Consider the following 19721-nt stretch of genomic DNA (forward strand, 5'->3'; position numbering starts at 1 on the left):
CAAATAAAAATTTAGAATAAGATGTTCCCCTAGCAGAGGCAAAGTCTAGTGTGAAAGGCCACATATATCTCATGCCCAGGTTACCCTCAAACTCGTGTCCTCTTGTCTCCATGGAGTGCTAGGGGGAGAGGGGAGACAGAGGGAGGAGTTAGGGGAGGCTGAGACAGACAGTTGGAGAGACACAGAAGGCCTAGGACTTCTGAAGGGTGAGGACAGGGCAAAGGCATGGATGGCTGTTAGCACTCCAGTTCTCCCCACCTAGGTTCACCCTCTGCCTCAAACAGCACTGAACCAGCGGCCTCCAGCACCTGGAACTGTTTATTGGACATTGTTGCCAGTTGCAGGACAGGAAGCTAGACAGAAGAAAAACAGTGACCATAGACCCATAGGGACAGACCTTGCCTAGATGGGGACATTTGTATCCCCAACCCGGTGGACCAACCTGGCAACTGCTGCCCCTCCCCAGGCCCCCAGGACTTTGGCATAACGCTGATGGGGGTAGGAGGCTGCAGACAGCAGAGCCCCTCAACCCGAAGCAGAGAGTCTGATGAGCGCTGGGGACAGGTGGGAGGAGAGGGGACACGGGGCAGGCCATGGGCCAGGATGTGAGGAGCAGCACAAGTGAAGAAGTTGGGAGCTAGGGACATGGTGGCTAAGTTTCCTTTTCCGGAGAAGGGTCACGCACTGACGTCTTTCTCGTTGCCCGCTTTGGGGACGGCTTCCAGCAATGGGTCCCCGGGGCCCGCCTCCTCCCCCTCCTTGGCCTCACCAGACTTGGAGTTGGGGACCCAGAGGCCAGAATCGATGCAACGCTGCATGTGATACTTGGCATCCTGTGGAGAGAGGGAGGACAGCAGATGAGGCCATGCCAGCAGCATGATGCCCAGTGTCCCCTGCACCTCCTTCAAGGCTGCTCAGCACCCACTCCACCCAGGACTGGTAATATAGAACTGCAGAAGCTAGCATGTGACTCAGCGGGTGCAGCAATTGCCCAGTGTTCTGAGACTCTACCATTCCAGCACCACAGACAAGCAGATATGGTGGTACACACTTGTGATCCCACCAATTAGGAAGTGGCAGCAGGAGGGTCAGGAGCAAAGGTCATCAGTTATGTAGCACATTTGAGGTCAGCTTGGGCTACATGAGACCCTGTCTCAAAAAACAAACACACAGACAAAAGGGAGTGGTGACAGCTATGCTCAGCAGTTAAGAGTACTTTCCTCCAAATCATGAGGACCAGAGATTACAATCCAGCACTTAAGTAACCAGCGAGGTAACCTGAGCACGCAGGGGACAGAGCAGCTCTATCTGTGAGTCTGGAGCTAGCCTGGGAACAGAGGCAGGTCTATCTGTGTGAGTCTGAAGCTAGCCTGGTCTACACAGTGAGATCCTATCTCAGAGAAAAAAGGTGGTGGTGGTGGGGCAAGGAATTAAAAGATTTTTTTAAAGTATACTGGTATTGTACTGCGTGCGTGTGTGCAGAAGGGTGTCGTTCTCAGACAGGGTCTCACTGAATTGCTCTGGCTCATCTTAACTAAGCCTGGCCTTGGACTCACAACCCTGCTCTTGGATGACAGGGTTGCACCCCCTGGCCATCTGCCATCTGCCACAGGGACTAGGGACTCACAGTGGGATCCATTTTGCTGATGGCGTCTTGCAGCATCTGTACATCCTTCACATCAAAGCACTTCTGCAGCTCCTGAGTACAGAGGGGCCAGGGTGAGGGCCTGGGCTTGGGATGGGTGGGAGCAGAGGGGCGGGGGCAGGGAGCAGCAATGGGTATACATCACCCTCCTCCCTCCTGGGCCCTGGGGAGTCACACCTCAGGCAGGGATTCGTAGACCTCCACGGGGTCCAGGCCACCAGGGCCTAGCCTCTTCTTGCGCTCCTCCTCTTCATATTCCTTCATGGCCTTCTCTATTCGCAGCTTGGCGCGGCCCCGCACTCGCTCCTTAAAGGCTTCCAGTTCATACTTGAAGCCCTCCATGTACTGGTGGTCAGCGGTCTGTGGAAGAGGGTGGGTACTGCTCACTGCAATTCATAACCAGATGTTTAGGGAGGTGAAGGCTCCCTGAAGCTTTTCCTGAACTCCACCATGGCTACCTCAAGATTTGGCCTTTGTCTCCTGCATTCAGCGCCCATCCTACTAGCTTGTGAGACCACCTGCTAATGGCCAGCCGCCTGGCTCGGCTCAACAGCACCAGCTTGGTATCACATCTTCAGGTGTCCTCCAGCAAGGTCTTACAGAAACCTCAGTTCTGGATTGTTCTACCCTGCCCTGCTCTCAGGTTCCCCAGTCTTTCAGAGGAACCAAGTTTGGTACCCATTACCCACATGACAGCTTGCAAACCCTAGCAACTCCACCTCCAGGGACCCAACGCCCTCTTCTAGCCTCTGAAGACACTTGCATGCGAATGATGCACATAAACTCACTCAGGCACACACACAGCAACAAAAAAAATTAATATTTACTTATATAATGTTTATGCAATATATTTACATTACATATAAATTATTTAATATTTAAAGTAAATGAATAGAAAGAAATCCTCAAATAGGGTCAGCTAGGTGTTCAGTAGGTGAAAGTGCTTTGCCATGTAAGCCTAACAGCTTGTTTTACCACAGGGACCCACAGAAAGGTGGAGAACCAACCACACAAAGTTATCTCTTAATCATATGGGTCCACATCCACATCCACACACGTTTCATATACATACATACATATATATATGTATGTATGTATGTATGTATGTATGTATACACACACACACAAGTATACATATGTACGGCCATCCCCGTGGCACCTCAAGCCCCTCTAATAAATATCTGACATCGCGCACTGCACTGTGGATTTCCTGGTGGTACACAGGAGCTCATTACCTTGATCTTGGTGAAAAACTGCCGGAAGCAGGCTCGGGGGTCGACCTTCAGACTCTTGGCCAGCTCCAGAATAAACTGCATCACCATGGTCTGGTGAGCTACCTGCTCCATCAGTGCACATTTCTGCCAGGACAAAGAGGTGGGCGGGGCGTGAGCAGGCGCAGTGTCTGGGAGTCCCCGCAGCTGGGAAGGGCACACTTACCTCCTCTACCTCCAGGTCAATGCACCAGATAACCAGGTAGTTGGCCGTTTCCTCACACACCAGGTGGACGTTGTCCGACAGGTATTTCTGGCTGTCATCCCAGCGGTGGAGCATGCCTGCAGGAGAGGATGTTAGGAAGATGTCGCAGAGGCCATTGGAAGCCTTTTGCTGGCCTTGACTCCTAACCTAGCCTTTGTGCAGGAACTTACCGAAATGCTTGATCTGTTTCTCATATTTTTCAACGAAGGTCTTGTGTTTCTGCTCCCTTGCCTCCTCTGAGTCCTCCTCTGCCTTCTCAGGCTTGGTATTGACCATGCTCTGTGACAGGGTGAGAGGGCAAGTGGGCTGGGGCAAGGCAGGGGTGCGCCTGGGGTTTGGGGGCCGTGGCCGCCGCGCCCATCCTGTCCACATCGGAGGCGGTGGCGTCGCTAAGTGCATCAAGGTGGCGGAGGCATGGCCGCGGGCCTTCGGGCAGATCAGAGGGTATGGATGGGCTTCGTTGGCCTCCACTAGCCAATCCCAAGCTCAAACTGTCTGTCTGTCTGTCCCTCCCCTGTCCTCGCACCCCACCCGGTGGCTTTGCCTGGCTCTCATTGTCAGAATTCTTTTTCTAGTTTACTGGGATGGGGACACAGGGGTGGACCTGGGGTCTTTACAGGCATGTCTAGCCTCCACCACCGAACCACCCCCAGCTAGCCTGACCGCACTCCATAGCACTCTTGCCAGTGTCCCACCTTGCTAAAGCCATCTTTGCTGAGCGTGTCCACATTCCAGGGCATGTTCTTCTCCTTTTTGCGCATGTCTTCCAGCTTCTGCTCCCAGCTCCGCTCCTCCTTGCGCAGTTGCTGTGCCTCAGCTCTCAGCCGCTCAAGCTCCACCTGGCCATCGCTCTCAGCCACTTCCAGCTCCTTCAGCTTGCGCTGGCACTCGGCTACCTTGCGCTTGCACTCCCGGCAGCCCCGGTCCAGTTCCTCTTTCTCCTTCTGAAACTGCTCCATGCGTTCCACCCGGGCCTGCAGGCAGGGACAATCAGCAGCCAGTCATAGAAAGAACTCCTACCCTGCTACCACAGGGGACCAGACAGGCCTGGGTCAGGGACGCACCCTGGGCCCTGACTACAGAGCACACAGCCACGTGCTACCCATCCGCTGGTGCCCTGCTGCCACATGTCTATGTTTTTTTTGAAGACTAGGTTTAACTAATGAAACCGTCTCTATGTAACAGGATGAACATGAACTCTGACCCTCCTGTCTCTCAAGTGCAGGTACAAGACTGTGTGGGAAGCAACTGAGCAGCAAACACCTTGCTCATTTTAATTTTGGAAACAAACAAACAGCAACAAAAACCCAGCAACACGTAAAGGTCAGAGGACAACTGGCAAGAGTTCCCCTGTGTACGCGCTAGGGATTGAACTCAGGGTATCAGGCTTGGTGGCAAGTGGCTTTACCCACTGAGCCACCTGGCCAGCCCTTGCTTACCATCTTGAGACATTTTGGGTTGTATCACCAGCACCACAAACAAAACCAAAGAAAATCCCAAGTGGAGCACTTCTGTAACCAAGCACTCAGGGGGGCTGAGGAAGGAAGCCTGAGTTTGTACCAGGCCAGCCTAGGCAACTCAGCGAAGCCTGTCTTGAAATAAAATGGAAGGCAAAAGGCTTTAACCCCAACAATGGGCAGATGGAGGCAGAAGGATCTCTGAGGACAAGGCCATCCTTGTCTGCAGAGTGAAACCTATGGCAAACATAAAATAAGTAAGTAAACGAAATAAAATAAATTTTAGGACCAGTGAGATGGTTCAGAAGGTAAAGATGGCGGCTGCCAGGCCTGGTGACCGGAGTGCCGAGAGAAACAGCTCGGCGAGGCTGTGCTCTGACCGCCACGTGTGAACTGTGGTAAATACCCACACACAGATACAGATGCACACACGCACACACACACAGAATAAATTCACCAAAGCTCCATTTATTTACTTATTTATCCATTTAGGTTTTTTGAAATAGGGTTTCTCTGTGTAGCTCTGGCTGTCCTAGAAATTGCTTTGTAGACCAGGCTGGACTTGAATTCAGAGATCCGCCTGCTTCTGCCTCCCGCCCCAGCAGGAAAACCCATGCATTACAAAGTTGTCCCCCTCTGTGTGTGGACATATACATGTGGAAGTAGGTGTATTTATTAATGCTTTGAATCTGCTCACACAGACATCACAGCACAGGTATGTGGAGATCAGAGGACGCTGCCCAGTTCCAGGGACTGAACTCAGACCCCCAGGCTTGGGAGTGGGCACCTTTACCTGCTGAGCCCTTTAGCCAGCCCCGCTTTGTTGTTGTCTTGCTATGTAGTCTGGAATCCACCATGTAGCTGATGGTGGCTTACACCCGGGTGAAGTTCCTGACTCTCTCCCTTGGGCTCCAGTGACAAGCAGCAACACTGTGACCAGCTTCTCACTATAAGACAGTCCCTTGAAGTTGCCCAGGCTAGATCAGAAGTCACTGTGTAGTCTAGGGGGGGTCCCTGCTCTTCCAATCCTCTCTCCTCAGCCTCAGGACAGCCAGGATGACAGGTCTATAATACCAGGCAGGCACGTTACTAAGCACTGGGTCTCACGTCATGTGTCATGATGTCTGTTATTCATTCATTCATTCATTCATCCATTCAGAGATGGGCCCTTGCATGTGGGCCAGGCTGGCCTTAAGCTCCTACACGCAGACGCTCCTCTTAGTCTTCCCAGCACTGCGATTTCAGGTGTGCAACTTCATCTGCCCCTGGTGTAATTTATTGAACAGTGTCCTGATAGTGAAAAGTCAAACCAACATGCACGAGTGCTCACACACTGGGAGAAAAACCAAAGCATGAGGTCAGAGGGTTCAGCAGGACGCACAGCCAAGCCTGATGACCCCTGGATCTACATGGTGGAAGGAGAAGGGTGACTCTTCAAGCTGCCCTGCACACATGCACTCTGTCACACAAACACACTTGATGAAAAGCCCAAGCATTACAGTAAGGAGCACAGGAGGGTAGAGGCTGCACAGGGGATGGCTACAGAGGAACTGCTTTTAGTGACAGGGCTCCCAAACATGAGACCTGCCTTTACATTCCCAGCACTCAAATAGACTGCCACCTGTAACCCCAGTACTGTAGGGAGCAGAGACAGAAGGATGATTGGGACCTGCTGACCTCCAGCCTAGCTCCAGGATCAGTGAGAGACCCTGTTCAAGAGAATGAACAGAGCTGGGAAGCAGGACACCTGTCTCCCGTGTCCTCTATATGAACCCACTTATGTGCACACATGGTAAGTCCTGACACAGCAGCCCTGGCCTGCTCTCCTAAGTCACTGACCAGAGCCCAGAGCAGCAGGAAGTTGCCAGGCTGCTGGCTTCTGACCGCCACCATTCTCCCTAGTGTCCTCTGAGTAGCTGCCAGGGAGGCTGAAGCTAAAAACAGGGACTGTGGTGTTGGTGACAGCAGCCACCTGGCTGGCCAGGCTTATACAAGTAACAGGATGGCATGGGTGTCCCTTACAGAAGGGACACAAAGGTTCTCAGAATTCTGGCACCATAGAGCACATTGGAAGGAGCCAGACGAAACCGCACATACCACATGTCTGGCCACAGAGCCTAGGAGGGTGGGCTGGGAACTCACTCCCCCTTTCCCAAACCTCCACATCTTTTTTTTTTTTGGTAGGGACCTACCAGGGACTAAACCCAGTGTCAGGGATCAGGGACTGAACCCAGTGTCGCGCACTTGCTCCCCAAGCGGCCTGCTACTGAGCTGCACATACTGCACACCGCCCTTTTGTATTTCCTAGTTTGACCTGGTGTTGCCTTATGTTGTTGAGGCTGGCCTTGAATGCTGGTCTCCTGCCTCAGCATCCCCAGGAGCTGGGAACACAAGCCTGCAACAGCAGGTCAAGCCAGATTTTTAAAAATTAATTAATTAATTATTTTATTAAAAAACAACAACAACAACAACATTTCTCTGCCCTAGCTGTCCTGAAATTCCCTCTCTAGGCCAGGCTGGCCTTGAACTCACAGAGATCCACCACAGCTTCCCAGTGCTGGGATCAAGGGTCCCTACTGCTTGGCTAATTTCAAATTTTAATTTATTGTGTGCATGGTGGCAGGAACAGATGTGTGCCATAGTGTGGATGCGGAGGTCAGAGGACACCCTGCAGTTGTCCCTTCTCTCTTGGAATCAAACTCAGGTGACCGGTGCCTTCCCCCACTGAGCTACCTTGCAGAGCCCCTGCTGTTTATTTTTACACAGGTGCTCACCTTTGCTATGTGGCAAAGGATAGCTTCTGCCTCTCTCTCGCTCAAGTGCTGAGATGACAGCCATGCACTGTCACATCTGGCTTCAAATGTGTTCTGAAATCACAAGCACCTAAGCAGTGATGGCAGGAACTATCCCAAGAGAAGCCGTTGTTAAACACTGGGGTTCTAAGTCTTACAGACTGCACAGAGCACCCGGGTCCTACTCCCATCTCAGGAAAGTTAGAGCAGCCAGAGAGCCCTCCAAGTCAGAGCGCACCAGGGCCACAGACCTGAAATGTGCGCTGTCAAGCGTCTGCTCAGCGCTTAGGAATCCAGCCCCTCACAGATGGACATAGAACACGGTAAAGTCAGCGTGTACACCAGAGCCTGCCTGTCCTCCCACATGTGCTAGGGCAGCAGGCCCCACTTCCCTCCTCAGTATTACAGCCATGGCAGCAAGACAGGAAACAAAGCCTGTAGCAGCAGACCAGAGGCCCCTCCCACCCGGCAGCAGACCAGAGGCCCCTCCCACCCGGCAGACCAGAGGCCCTCCCACCCGGCAGGAAGACAAACCTTCAGAGAACAGAAATAGGTGTTCCCAGGAATGGTTCTGCAGCTGTGTGTGGCTCTTCAGTGCTTCCTAATACAATGCTATGCGAGGCACTGGGCTTCTCTGCTGCCACACACTGCTGCCTGGCAGGTGGTCTTCCCAGGAAACTGGAAGGAATAGGTGTGTGGGTGGGACTGGGAGCCGAATGCTGGATTTGGGGAGGATGGGGAAGGACTTTCTAGGAGTAATGAGAAGTTTTCCCCAAGAAGGTGAGATGCAAAATTCCTAAATGGAAAGTACCTGCCCTCAGCTTGAGAGTATAACAAGCACAGGGGCCAATGAGAGGACTCAGTGGGAAAAGGCCTGCTACCAAGCCTGATGACTTGAGTTTGATCCCAAGAACCCACATGTAAGGAGAAAGTGGACTCTATCAAGTTATCCTTTGACTGCCACAAGGATACCTCGGCACACATACATAAGAATTAACACACACAAAAAAATTAAGATGTAACTTAAACAAAGAGTATAAGACACACAGGTATATGGGTATAGAAGTTTTAATTTGGGGAGCAGGTTAGGCCATTGTCTCTTTACTGCTGCGACAGAGTTGGAACCCAGTACCTCTTGCACGCTAGAGAAGTACTCTACCACTGAACCACACATCCAGGCCACCCTCACATCTTGGTAGTATGCTACAGGCCTGCAGGTAATGATGGCACAAGGGAGGGGCAAGAGCATGGCTTGCTCACACTTGGGGTTCTAAGGTCTCAATCTGGGGCGTCTGTTTTGGAGAGATGTAAAACTGCAGAGGACTGTATTTTATTTGCTTGGTGGTTGACAGGATCCCCTGTAGCCTGTGCCAGCCTCACACTTACCGTGGCTGACGACTTTGAACTTCTGACCCTCCTGCTTCCCTCTCCCCAGTGCTCAGACTACAGGCCTGCCCCACCATGGCTAGTTTTTAAGCAGTGCTAGAGATGGAGCCCAAGGCAATGCCATACAACTGAACTCCAGCCCATTTGGTTTTTGATATTGTCTCATGTAGTCCAGGCTAGCCTAGAATTTGCCCTATATCGAGGACTGACTCTGAATCCCAGATCCTCCTTCCTCGTCCTCCTCCTAAGACCTGAGTTTACAGGTGTGCTACCATGCTCAGAAAGTAAGGTTATGTGGGAACATTATCTGGGAGGTCCAGAGTTAACTAGGATGCTCTGAACCCTGGAGAGAGACAGATGAAGCTGGAGGGAACGGGCAGGTAGGACAGGACAGGCTTGGTTTTCTGGGTTGGTGAGCTGTCTTTTCTTTCTCTTCCTCCCCTCCCCCCTCTCTTTATCCTACCCGACTCCCGGCCCCATCCCTCCAGACAGGGTTTCTCTGTGTAGCCCTAGCTAGCTGTAGAACTCTCTGTAGACCAGGTTGGCCTTGAACTCACAGGCCTGCCTGCCTCTGCCCCCTGAGAGCTAGGATTAAAAATGTGTGTCATCATCATCTGGCTCCTGGTTTGGTGAATTTTCAAAGATGGCTACAGTTCATATAGGAGCCAAGGTGGGAAGGAGAGGGTCTACTTACTATACTAGAAGGAGCAGAGGTTCTAACAGGAAGTTAGGTGGGTGGGGTTTCCTGGAGTAACAGGAAATAAGAGTCTACAGGAGGTGAGAATAAGGAGAGCCACTGGAACTGAATGATGGGCAAGAGTGGAGATGGAGGTCAAATACAGAGGATAAGGGGGCTCTACAGGTATGTCCCATGTGGGACTCAAGTCTATAACCCAGGGAAAGGGATCCTGGACTGGGGAATCCCAGCTGCAAGCTAAGATTGACAGTTAAATTAAGGGCTCATTTAGTTTGGAAGTTGGGGGGGGAGGGGGTCGTCTCTGGGCCTTTAATAGAAATTCATGCCTAAGATCCTGGGAAATAGATGCCATAGTCAGAAGTTTTGTGGCTCCAGACTCTAAGTAGTGAGGAGAGGCAGAAGGGAGACGTGCAATATGAAGTGGGTGCGTGGCTGGGCTATGAGATCACCTAACAGAACCTGGGGTCCAGACTCTGAGGAAGAACAGAAGGTTCTGCACAGGATAGTGGGGACCCTACACACAAGGGTCAGCTTGGGGATGGGGAGAGGCAAGACTCTGACTAAAGTATTACCAACTGATAAAATGGCTCAGAGTGTAAAGGTGCTTGTGGCAACGTGGGGCGACTGGAGTTCCACAGCCAGTTCCAACATGGTGAAAAGAGAGGCCCAACTTCTACAAGTTATCCTGTGATCACCATAGGCATGCTGTGCCACGTGCACACGGGAACACACACAATAAATAAACTTACAAACAGAAGAGAACCATAGCACAGAGAGAACGCCTGGAGATACAGGTCAAGAATTACGGTGAAGAAGCCAGGAGTCCTGGGATGGAATTAAAAAGTCCGGCCCTGCATGAAGGCACATGTCTCTAATCCCAGTACTGGGAAGGCAGAGGCAGGAGGATCACTGTGAGTTAGAAACCAGCCTGTTCTACACAGCAAGTTCTAGGCCAGGGAAGGTTACACAGTGAAATTTTGTTTCAAAAAAAAAAAAAAAGAAAAAGAAAAGAAAAGAAAGAGAAAAGTCTAGATTGTGGAGCAGGCGGCTCCAGATGTCAATAACTAAGGTCTCCCCCGCCCCCACGCCAGGTGGCCTGGGGAAGAGGTCAGAACTCTAGAGCGGGGGGTCCCGGGAGTGGGGGGGAAGGGGATGAGCGCGCACAGCCCCACCTGGTGCCGCCAGCGGAAGAGGCTGGCAGTGTCTATGTTGGGGTGCGTCTCGTCCTCATCGTCCGACACCTCGATGTGATCCCAAACGCTGTAGTCCACCATCTTCGCTTCGGAGGCCCGGACTGGCTCCCGGGGCTCCACACGGCCGGGCGCTGAACAGGGACCCACAAGGGCTAGAGAGTCCGCTCGGCGAGCCCCGCCCCTTCCGCTTCCGCCCAGGGCGCCGCGCAGGACGGCCCCGCCCCAGCGTCGGCGCGGGACGTTACGTCCTTAGCAACGGGAGTCGGCGGCATTGGCAACCGGAGGTCTTCTTTAAAGGGCCAGGAGTATGTGGTGAGGCCTTCTGGAAGTTCCCGCCGAAACCAGACTGACCATCCTTTAGAAACAAAAGGTTAGTCGCGTTGGGCGTGGTGGCCCACGGTAATCCAAGTACGCTAGAGGCAAAAGCAGGTGGCTCTCCAGGAGTTCTAGTCCAGCCAGGGCTACATATTGACACTGTCAAAAAGTCAAAATTGGCTGGGCGGTAGTGGCGCTATGCCAGTACTCCGGAGGCAGAGGCCGGCGGATCGAGGCCAGCCTAGCCTACAGAGTAATTTTAGGGACGGTCAGGGTTGTTATACAAACAACACTCTAAAAAAAAAAAGTCAACATTGCATACACTAGCAAGATTTTATCGAAAGGACCCAGATGTAGCTGTCTCTTGTGAGACTATGCCGGGGCCTAGCAAACACAGAAGTGGATGCTCACAGCCAGCTAATGGATGGATCACAGGGCTCCCAATAGAGGAGCTAGAGAAAGTACCCAAGGAGCTAAAGGGATCTGCAACCCTATAGGTGGAACAACATTATGAACTAACCAGTACCCCGGAGCTCTTGATTCTAGCTGCATATGTATCAAAAGATGGCCTAGTCGGCCATCACTGGAAAGAGAGGCCCATTGGACACGCAAACTTTATATGCCCCAGTACAGGGGAACGCCAGGGCCAAAAAGGGGGAGTGGGTGGGTAGGGGAGTGGGGGTGGGTGGGTATGGGGGACTTTTGGTATAGCATTGGAAATGTAAATGAGCTAAATACCTAATAAAAAATGGAAAAAAAAAAGTCAAAATTGAGGCTGGAAAGTTGGCTCAATAGTTTGGAGACTGGCTGGTCTTCCAGAGCACCCGGATTCTGTTCCCAACACCTACATGGCCACTCACACCCATCTGTAAGTCCAACCCAGGATATATATATTATGTCCCCATTTGGCCTTTGACTACACCAGGCATGCATGTGGTGGACAGATATACTTGCAGACAAAACATTAATATACAATTTGTTTTTTTTAATCATGTTTGCCCTTAATTCCCACCCCACCCCCACCCCCACCAGAGTCTCACTGTATATAAGACAGCTCTGGCTGTCTTGGAATTCACTATGTAGACCAGGCTGACTTCAAACTAACAGATCTTTCTACCTCTTCTCCCCAGTGCTGGGGCTAAAGGTGTGCCCCACTACACCAGATCTGCCCTTAAATTTTAAAAAATATTTATTTGTTTGTTTGTTTGTTTGTTTGTTTTGAGACAGAATTACTCTGTGTAGCCTTGGCTGTCCTGGAACTCACTCTATAGACCAGAATAGCCTAGAACTCAGAGCTCTGACTGCCTCTGCCTCTGAAGATTAAATGCTGGGACTAAAGGCATATAGCAGGACCACCTGGCTAAATAAATAAGTAAATAAATAAAATTTTAAATTACATCTTAGGGGCTGAAGCGACCACTCAGTAGTTAAGAGCACTGGCTGCTCTTTCAAAGGACCCAGGTTCAATTCCCAGCACCCATATAGCAACTCACATTTGTCTGTAACTGCAGCTCCAGAAGGGTTGATACTCACACCGACATATATGCAGACACAATACACATAAAATAAATAAGTCAGGGTTTTTTTTCTGTTCTCCCCAACACCCTACCCCCAGAGAGGGATTCTTAGTGTAACCAGCTGTCCTGGACTTGCTTTGTAGACCAGGCTGGCCTCAAACTCAGAGATCCGCCTGCTTCTGCCTCTCAAGTGCTAGTATTAAAGGTGTGCACCACCATGTTCAGCTAAATAAGGAGGTTTTTAAAATGACATTTTATTAATTTTGTATGTGTTTGTACACATGTGAACATCAAAACAACTTTCTGGAGTCAGTTTTGTTCCACCATGTGAATCCCACTGATCAAATTCAGTTCATCAGGCTTGGTGGCACTAAACCGTCTCCCCAGCTCAGGCCTTTAAAGGAAAAGTCTGGCCGGGCAGTGGTGGCGCACGCCTTTAACCCCTGCACTTGCGAGGCGGAGGCAGGCGGATTTCTGAGTTCAAGGCCGGCCTGGTCTACAGAGTGAGTTCCAGGACAGCAAGGGCTATACAGAGAAACCCTGTCCCGTGGGAAAAAAAGAAAACAAAACAAAAAACAACAAAAAAAAAAAAGAAAACAAAAAAAGAAAAAGTCTGAGCGTGCGTTCGGTGTGTGTGTGTGTGTGTGTGTGTGTGTGTGTGTGTGTTTGTGTTAGGCACGCACACCAGGCAGGGTGCACAATGTGAAGGTCTTAAGATAATTTACTAGAGTTAGTTCTCTTCTTTACCTTGTGGGCCCTGTGAATCAAATTTTAGTCGTCCAGCTTTGGTAGCCAGCATCTTTACCCACTGAGCCATCTCATCAGCTCCAGTACTTAAGAAATTACATTCATTCATTGGTGGTGGTGGCACACTCGGGAGGTGGAGGCAGCCAGCTTGTCTACCTCGTGGGTACCAGGATAGCCAGAGAAAGAAAGAAATATTAGATTGATTTATTTATGGGGAAGATGGTGAGTTCTAGAATGCACATGTTGAAGTCAGAAAACAACTTCCGGGAGTCAGTTGTCTTCTTCCCCAATGGCGATCCCAGGTATTAAACTCATGTCTTTAGTCTTGGTGTTGCTGCAAGCGGAGCGCCCTCTGACTTAACCCTGCTCTGGGACAGAAAGCAATATTTCAGTCAGGGTTGGTACATGCCGGATGCTACAGACTTCGCCTTGTGTGGGGATCAGAAGCAGATGGTGATTAACACAGTCTTCATACTCCACCACCACCACCACGCGCGCCACTCCCACTCGTGTAAGCAGTTCCTGCAGCCCTCCAGAATCCCTCACCTAAAAATGTCTCCTTTCTCCGCCTCTGGGTGTCGCTAAGGTTTAAGCAGCGACAGTGTTGACAGCCCTACCCCTAGGGGGACCCCCGAAGGCACTGGACAGGTCTTTTCTGGTCTTCACTTTATGGAGTTGTCCACAGCCTCTTCCAGCTCCCCTTAACCTCTGTATTTCGGCTGGGGCTTGAAGGAGTCCATTTTATCTTAGTTTGAGGTACTCAGGGTCGCACATCCTTTTCAATGCTTTGAACAGGATTTAGAAACTCACGATGCATCCTGGAACCAGGAATATCCCAGATTAAGGGATGTATTTTGCGATGGTGTCAGGTGGAAGGAGAGGAGTGCTAGCCTTTTGGCTTGGGAAGGGTCCCTCCCCAACTTTTCCGGAGCTGTTGGAGAGGGGGCTTTCTGAAACGAATAAAGATCTGCAGATTTGGGGGTGTTTCCTGTCCATGGAACCGCAGGGTTGGTGGGCATAAAAACCCTTACCCGCTGTGGCCCCTCCCCCTCGCGCTCAAACTCCTGAGTGGGTGGGAAGAGCTGGCGAGTCCCCTTTCTCTTCCCCACCTCTTCCTCCAGCTTGGCAATTCACCACAGCAGCAGGAGCAGTCTATCCCAGCCTGGGCACGCGCATGACCGACATACATCTGGAGGGTCTCCCATATACCCACACCTAGCAGCAAACAAAGGGTCTGGACACCCGTCCCCTCCCACTGTCCTGACCCCAGGCCAGAGAGGGCGGGGCTCTTCTCTCCAGCCCCTTTTCCTAGCAAGGTAAGTTGTGGATTGTCAGCTGTATAGGGAAGTGGGTGGGGGCGCTGACTCCCGGAAGGTAGGACATCTAGATCATGGATTTCCTCTAACTCTCCAAGAAAGCAATAATCCACTCCACTCTTGGCTGGTACGTTCCTGTAGGGTCTCCACATCACCTCGTTCTGTGCTCTGTGTGGGTGTGTTTCCAACTAGGTTCCTGACACTGGACCTGCCTAATAGCTGGGAACGGGGACCTCCGGTGACATCACCAAGCATTACCAGCTGTGTCCAGCCCCTGGGGACTGGGAAAGACACTCAAACCCGAGTTACTTAGAGATGTTTCCCTTTCTTGAATCCCTGGTGGCCCACCTTCCCCCCAGAGCAGAAAGCTTGTGTCTCATTTCTTTGGAATGCTGGTAGGGGAAATAGGAACTGTTTGGGGGCTGGGCTAAGGCTGGAGGCGGGAATCCTCACTGCAAACATCACTTAGCTGCAGTGAGATTTCAGAGATCCCAGCCATTTGTTGTGTGCTCCTGCGCTTCTATTTCTTCAGCTATTTAGAGGCTGAGAGTAAGGCAGGACAGGAGCCAAGCATGCCTTTGCTCCAAAATTTCTTTGTTTATTTCATTCCTGTCCCTAACTACCTACTGTAAACACCAGCCACTTTGGCCAGACCATAGTTGCAGCAAAGGAGACACACTTAGGTCCCTGTTCCTGCTCGGCCAGGGAGCAAGATCCATCTATAAACAAGTCTTTGTATATAAACTAGACCATTATGAGGAAAATTCTGCCAGCATGGAGGTGTTGGCTGACTGACATCCCAGCAGTTGGGAGATAGAGGCAGCAAGGAAGACTGGGAGCTCCAGGCTGACAATGGGGTTTGAGGCCAGCCTAGGCTTCAGGAGATCCAGTCTCAAAAACCAACGTCTTTCCTGGGATGGTAACCCTCACATTTAATCCCAGCACTCTAGAGGCAGAGGCAGACTGTTGTGAGTTCCAGGTAAGCCTTGGCAACAGGATGAGTTCTGGGATAGTCAGGGACACAGTGAGACCCTGTCTTTAAAGAAAAAAAAATCCTGATTAAGTGAAAGGAAATTAAAATTCAGACTTGATTCAGATAATTAGACAACAGGAAAAAGGGTTATCATGAACCAATTAGTTATTCTACCTGGCTGTTTTTGTTTTTGAGACAGGGTCTCAAGTTCCCTAGGCTGACCTTAGACCCCTGACCCTCCTGCCTCTCTCTCCAAGTGCTAGGAAGACAGGTGCTAGCCACCCTGCCTTGCTGCTCTCTTACATAGGATTTGAATCATCATTCTTATAAAAATGAGGAAGTGGCTAACAAGATGGCTCAGAGAATAAAGTGCTTACCATCAAGTCTGCAGATAGAAGATCCACATGGTGGAAGAGAGCCGACCCCTGTCTTTGAGCTCCACACATACACTGCTATGCATGCCCGCCCTTCCCGTCCCCACATAAAGAAATAAATGGAACTGTTTCCTTTTTCTTTTTTGTTGTTGTTTTGGGTTTTGTTTCTTTCTCTAAGACAGGGTTTCTCTGTGTACAGATCCTTGGCTGTCCTGGAACTCACTTTGTAGACCAGGCTGGCCTCAAGTTCACACAAATCCACCTGTCTCTGCCTCCTGAATGCTGGGATTAAAGGCACGCACCACCATATCCAGATAAATGTAATTTTTTTCATGTGGAGAAAAAGAAAGTAGGAAAGAAAAAGTAGTGTGTGTCTAATCCCAGCACTCAGACAGTCCCAACAGAAGGGCTGGGATTCCAGGCCGGTCTGGGCCCTGTGTGAGATGGCCTCTTAGTTGTAAAAAGGAATGGTTATGGACAGTTAAGAAAGTAGCCTTCCCTATAGAGATCCAACTGAGCACAGGGCCTGGCCTGCTGGACTCGGGAGACAGGAGTTGGATCTTTGGTTCTAGGTCAGTGAGGGCTGCATAGAGAGACCTGTCACAAAAACCAAAAGCAAACAACTGACTCCATTTAAAAAGCTGGAGCCATGAGACAGATGAAAAGATGTTTCCAACTGGATACCCAGGACGAGCAGCTATAGGAGGTGAATTTCCCTGCCAACACACAGGCTGTCTAATCCATACAAAGCCATTCTCCTACTGAACAGGTACGCAGTAGAGAGTGGATCCTGATGTGGCCCTGGGTATTGAGAGACTGAACAATGGTTTGTTCTCAGACCCCATTCTGTTTCTCTTTGCAGGGCTGGGAATGGAGCCCAGGTCTTTGGGGAGTCGAGTGCTGACACTGAGCGTACCCACCCACTGGTTCTGACCTGGCCTTTAGTGCATATTCCTTTCCTTCACTAATATACGAATTATGCATAAGCATTAGTACAGGTTTTTTTGGTTTTGTTTTTGTTTTTGTTTTTTTTTTTCCCGAGACAGGGTTTCAGCCAGGTATAGCCCTGGCTGTCCTGGAACTCACTTTGTAGACCAGGCTGGCCCTCGAACTCAGAAATCCACCAGCCTCTGCCTCCCGAGTGCTGGTATTAAAGGCGTGTGCCACCACTCCCGGCTTAGTACAGGTTTTTTAAAAAAAGATTTATTTATTATATGTAAGTACCCTGTAGCTGTCTTCAGACCCACCAGAAGAAGGCATCAGATCTCATTACGGATGGTTGTGAGCCATCATGTGATGGCTGGGATTTGAGTTCATAACCTTCAGAAGGGCAGTCAGTGCTCTTAACCGCTGAGCCATCTCTCCAGCCCCGTGGCAATTCTTTATTACCAATCAAAGCCAACTCGGGGCAGGGACCCTCCTATCGGGAAGCTCAGCTTTAACAGCCAAATCAAGACAAAGCATTAGGACCAATTCTTAACATCTCACAAATGAGAAGACCTGAGTTTGATCCTGGTATTCCATGGTGGAAGCAGAAAGCTGCTGACTCCTGAAAGTTCTTCTGCAGCCTCTGCATGAGGGCAGTGGCACATGTGTGCACCTACACTCAGTTCTCTCTCTCTCTCTCTCTCTCTCTCTCATAAACATACACACACACACACACACACACACACACACATTTAAAAAGTAGTTTAAATGTTAAGTTAGATAACATTAACAGGGTGAAGGGTTCCAGGATTTAAAAGAGCATAGAATACTTTGAGACACTTTTAGGTGGTAAGAAAAGAATGTACAAAGGTCCTGAGGTCTGAATGTTTTATGGCCTCTCAAGGACACCTATACCTCTGTGAAGTAACAATTACTACTTTTGGTACTTTTTTTTTTTTTAAACAGGGTCTCTCGCTATATAGCTCTGGTTGTCCTGGAACTGTGTAGACCAGGTTAGTCTTGAACTCAGAGACCGATCTGCCTCTGCCTCCCAAGTGCTGGGACTAAAGGCATGTGCTATAAAGCCCGGCCCTAACAATTACTATTATAATAAATAGGATGGCAGCTAGCATTTTGTGAGTGCCTAAACCAGAGTTCCCCTTGCCTTATCTTTTTTTTTATCCTCACATCAGCTTCAGCATATATGAGCTAAATAGTACCTTTATGTTACAGGTGAGAAAACTGAAGCCCAGAGAGGCTGGGTGATTTATCCAGGGTAACAGCAACAGGACGTGGCAGAGGTAGGATTTGACTGCAGCCATGCTATTATGATTATAGAATCTAGGTATCATACTTCAAGCTGTGTTCTCTATAGGACTAAGCATAGCTGTGTGCATAGAGAGAGAAGGTGCCTTTCTTCTTTTTTCCAGAACCCGAAGAACAGAAACCTATGCTAATAGACTCTCTTGCAACTACACTCTTTCCTTCGAGAGTCTTCAAAACCCAAAGTGTATTATCAGACTCTCTTGCAGCTACACTCATTCTCTCCCCGCACCCTTTAAAAAAAAAGACTTACTTATACATAAGTACACTGTAGCTGTCTTCAGACACACCAGAAAAGGGCATCAGATCTTATTACAAATGTCTGTGAGCCACCATGTGGTTGCTGGGATTTGAACTCAGGACCTTTGGAAGAACAGTCAGAGCTCTTAATCGCTGAACCATCTCTCTAGCCCCTCTTCTTCCCTTCTTTCATTCCACAGCCTTTAAAAGAGTAGAGAGATGGCTCAGTGGTTAAGAGCAGTTGATGCTCTTGTAGAGGACCCAGGTTCAATTACCAGCACTCACATGGCAGGTTACAGCCATCTGTAACTACCTGAAACTCCAGAGCATTTAACCATGATACATACAGACAAAACACCTATATACATAAAATATAAATAATAAGTCTAATGTACCCACATGTGAATGCACCCCGTACACAGGTTCATATACATGAAAACAGAACATCAGAGCCAGATGTGGTTGTGCAGGCCTTTAATCCTAGTACTCAAGAAGAAAAGACAGGTAGATCTCTGTGAGTTCAAAACCAGTCTGGTCTACACAGTGAGTTCCAGGACAGCCATAGCTACGTATTTCATATACAACATTTCTTTCTCCCAGAGCCTCTGAAACTGTAGTACCAGAGTCTCTTGCAGATACACTGCATTATTCCCTTGCCCCTTCCTTATTTTAGCATTCTTTAAGTTTGTCTATGGGAGCATAAAGAAAGGGTGCCATTGCCCCAAACAATCAGAAGACATTCATATCCAGCTCTTCTACCTTATTGTATTACCATCTCAGCCATTGCAATAAGACAAGAAAAAGAAGCTAGGAAGAATTAGTTTTGGTGTTCTGTAACATGGAGGGGGGATGACAGTGTCCAACCATGTCTAACTGGGCACAGTGACACATGACTATGGTCTTATATACTTAAACTAAGGCAGAAGAGCTTCATGATCCTAGGAGCTGGCAGCCAACAGGACAACACAGAATGTGAAATCTCAGAAAGTGGGGAGATTCAGGCTTGGCGGCTCACATCTGTCTCAGCACTTGGCAGACTGAGTGAGGAAGACTTTGAGTTTGAGGCCATCCTAGGCTATGTATCAGAATTCATTCTCTCTCACACACACACCACATCATATACCATATACAAAAACAGGGAGCATCATATAGCTTAATAGCAGCAGCCTGTCTGGCACTCGGGAGACCCTGGCTGTGATCCTTAGCATCTCACTCACTTTCTATCCCAAGTCTTAGTCATTTGTGATAGACTGGAAATTATCTGAGTCCCATCACACAGAAATAACTTAGCAAGATGTGGTAGATCATAGCTGTAATCAAACACATAAAAACTAGATGCACAG

At 49.6% G+C, this 19721-nt stretch overlaps 1 protein-coding gene and 2 long non-coding RNA genes across 8 annotated transcripts; 2 read left to right on the plus strand and 1 right to left on the minus strand.

Annotated features, from left to right (window-relative positions):
* Nucleotides 1–300: 300 nt before the first annotated feature.
* Nucleotides 301–10804, minus strand: Cdc37 (cell division cycle 37). 2 transcript variants are annotated; one of them, NM_016742.5, is made up of 8 exons: nucleotides 10626–10804; nucleotides 3817–4095; nucleotides 3292–3400; nucleotides 3083–3198; nucleotides 2881–3003; nucleotides 1823–2005; nucleotides 1628–1699; nucleotides 301–833 (listed from the first exon to the last, which is right to left on the minus strand). In NM_016742.5, exons 1-8 carry the CDS (start codon nucleotides 10725–10727, stop codon nucleotides 678–680), a joined length of 1140 nt encoding a protein of 379 aa, NP_058022.1. In that variant the 5' UTR covers nucleotides 10728–10804; the 3' UTR covers nucleotides 301–677. The 2 variants fall into 2 exon arrangements, with proteins under 2 accessions (NP_058022.1, NP_001365725.1); NM_001378796.1 differs by having other exon boundaries at nucleotides 3292–3547.
* Nucleotides 10805–10837: 33 nt separating this feature from the next.
* Gm35977 lies at nucleotides 10838–18116 on the plus strand. 5 transcript variants are annotated; one of them, XR_870568.3, is made up of 4 exons: nucleotides 10838–11016; nucleotides 13603–13736; nucleotides 14347–14541; nucleotides 18049–18116. It is a non-coding gene; the product is annotated as a predicted gene, 35977 (long non-coding RNA). The 5 variants fall into 5 exon arrangements; XR_870567.3 differs by lacking the exon at nucleotides 18049–18116 and adding an exon at nucleotides 15822–16032 and having other exon boundaries at nucleotides 13528–13736; XR_379177.4 differs by lacking the exon at nucleotides 18049–18116 and adding an exon at nucleotides 15822–16032 and having other exon boundaries at nucleotides 13549–13736.
* Gm39301 lies at nucleotides 16517–16880 on the plus strand. Its single transcript, XR_870566.2, has 2 exons — nucleotides 16517–16657; nucleotides 16751–16880. It is a non-coding gene; the product is annotated as a predicted gene, 39301 (long non-coding RNA).
* Nucleotides 18117–19721: the final 1605 nt, after the last annotated feature.

This window comes from Mus musculus, chromosome 9 (genome assembly GCF_000001635.26).
Source record: "Mus musculus strain C57BL/6J chromosome 9, GRCm38.p6 C57BL/6J".
NCBI lineage: Eukaryota > Metazoa > Chordata > Mammalia > Rodentia > Muridae > Mus > Mus musculus.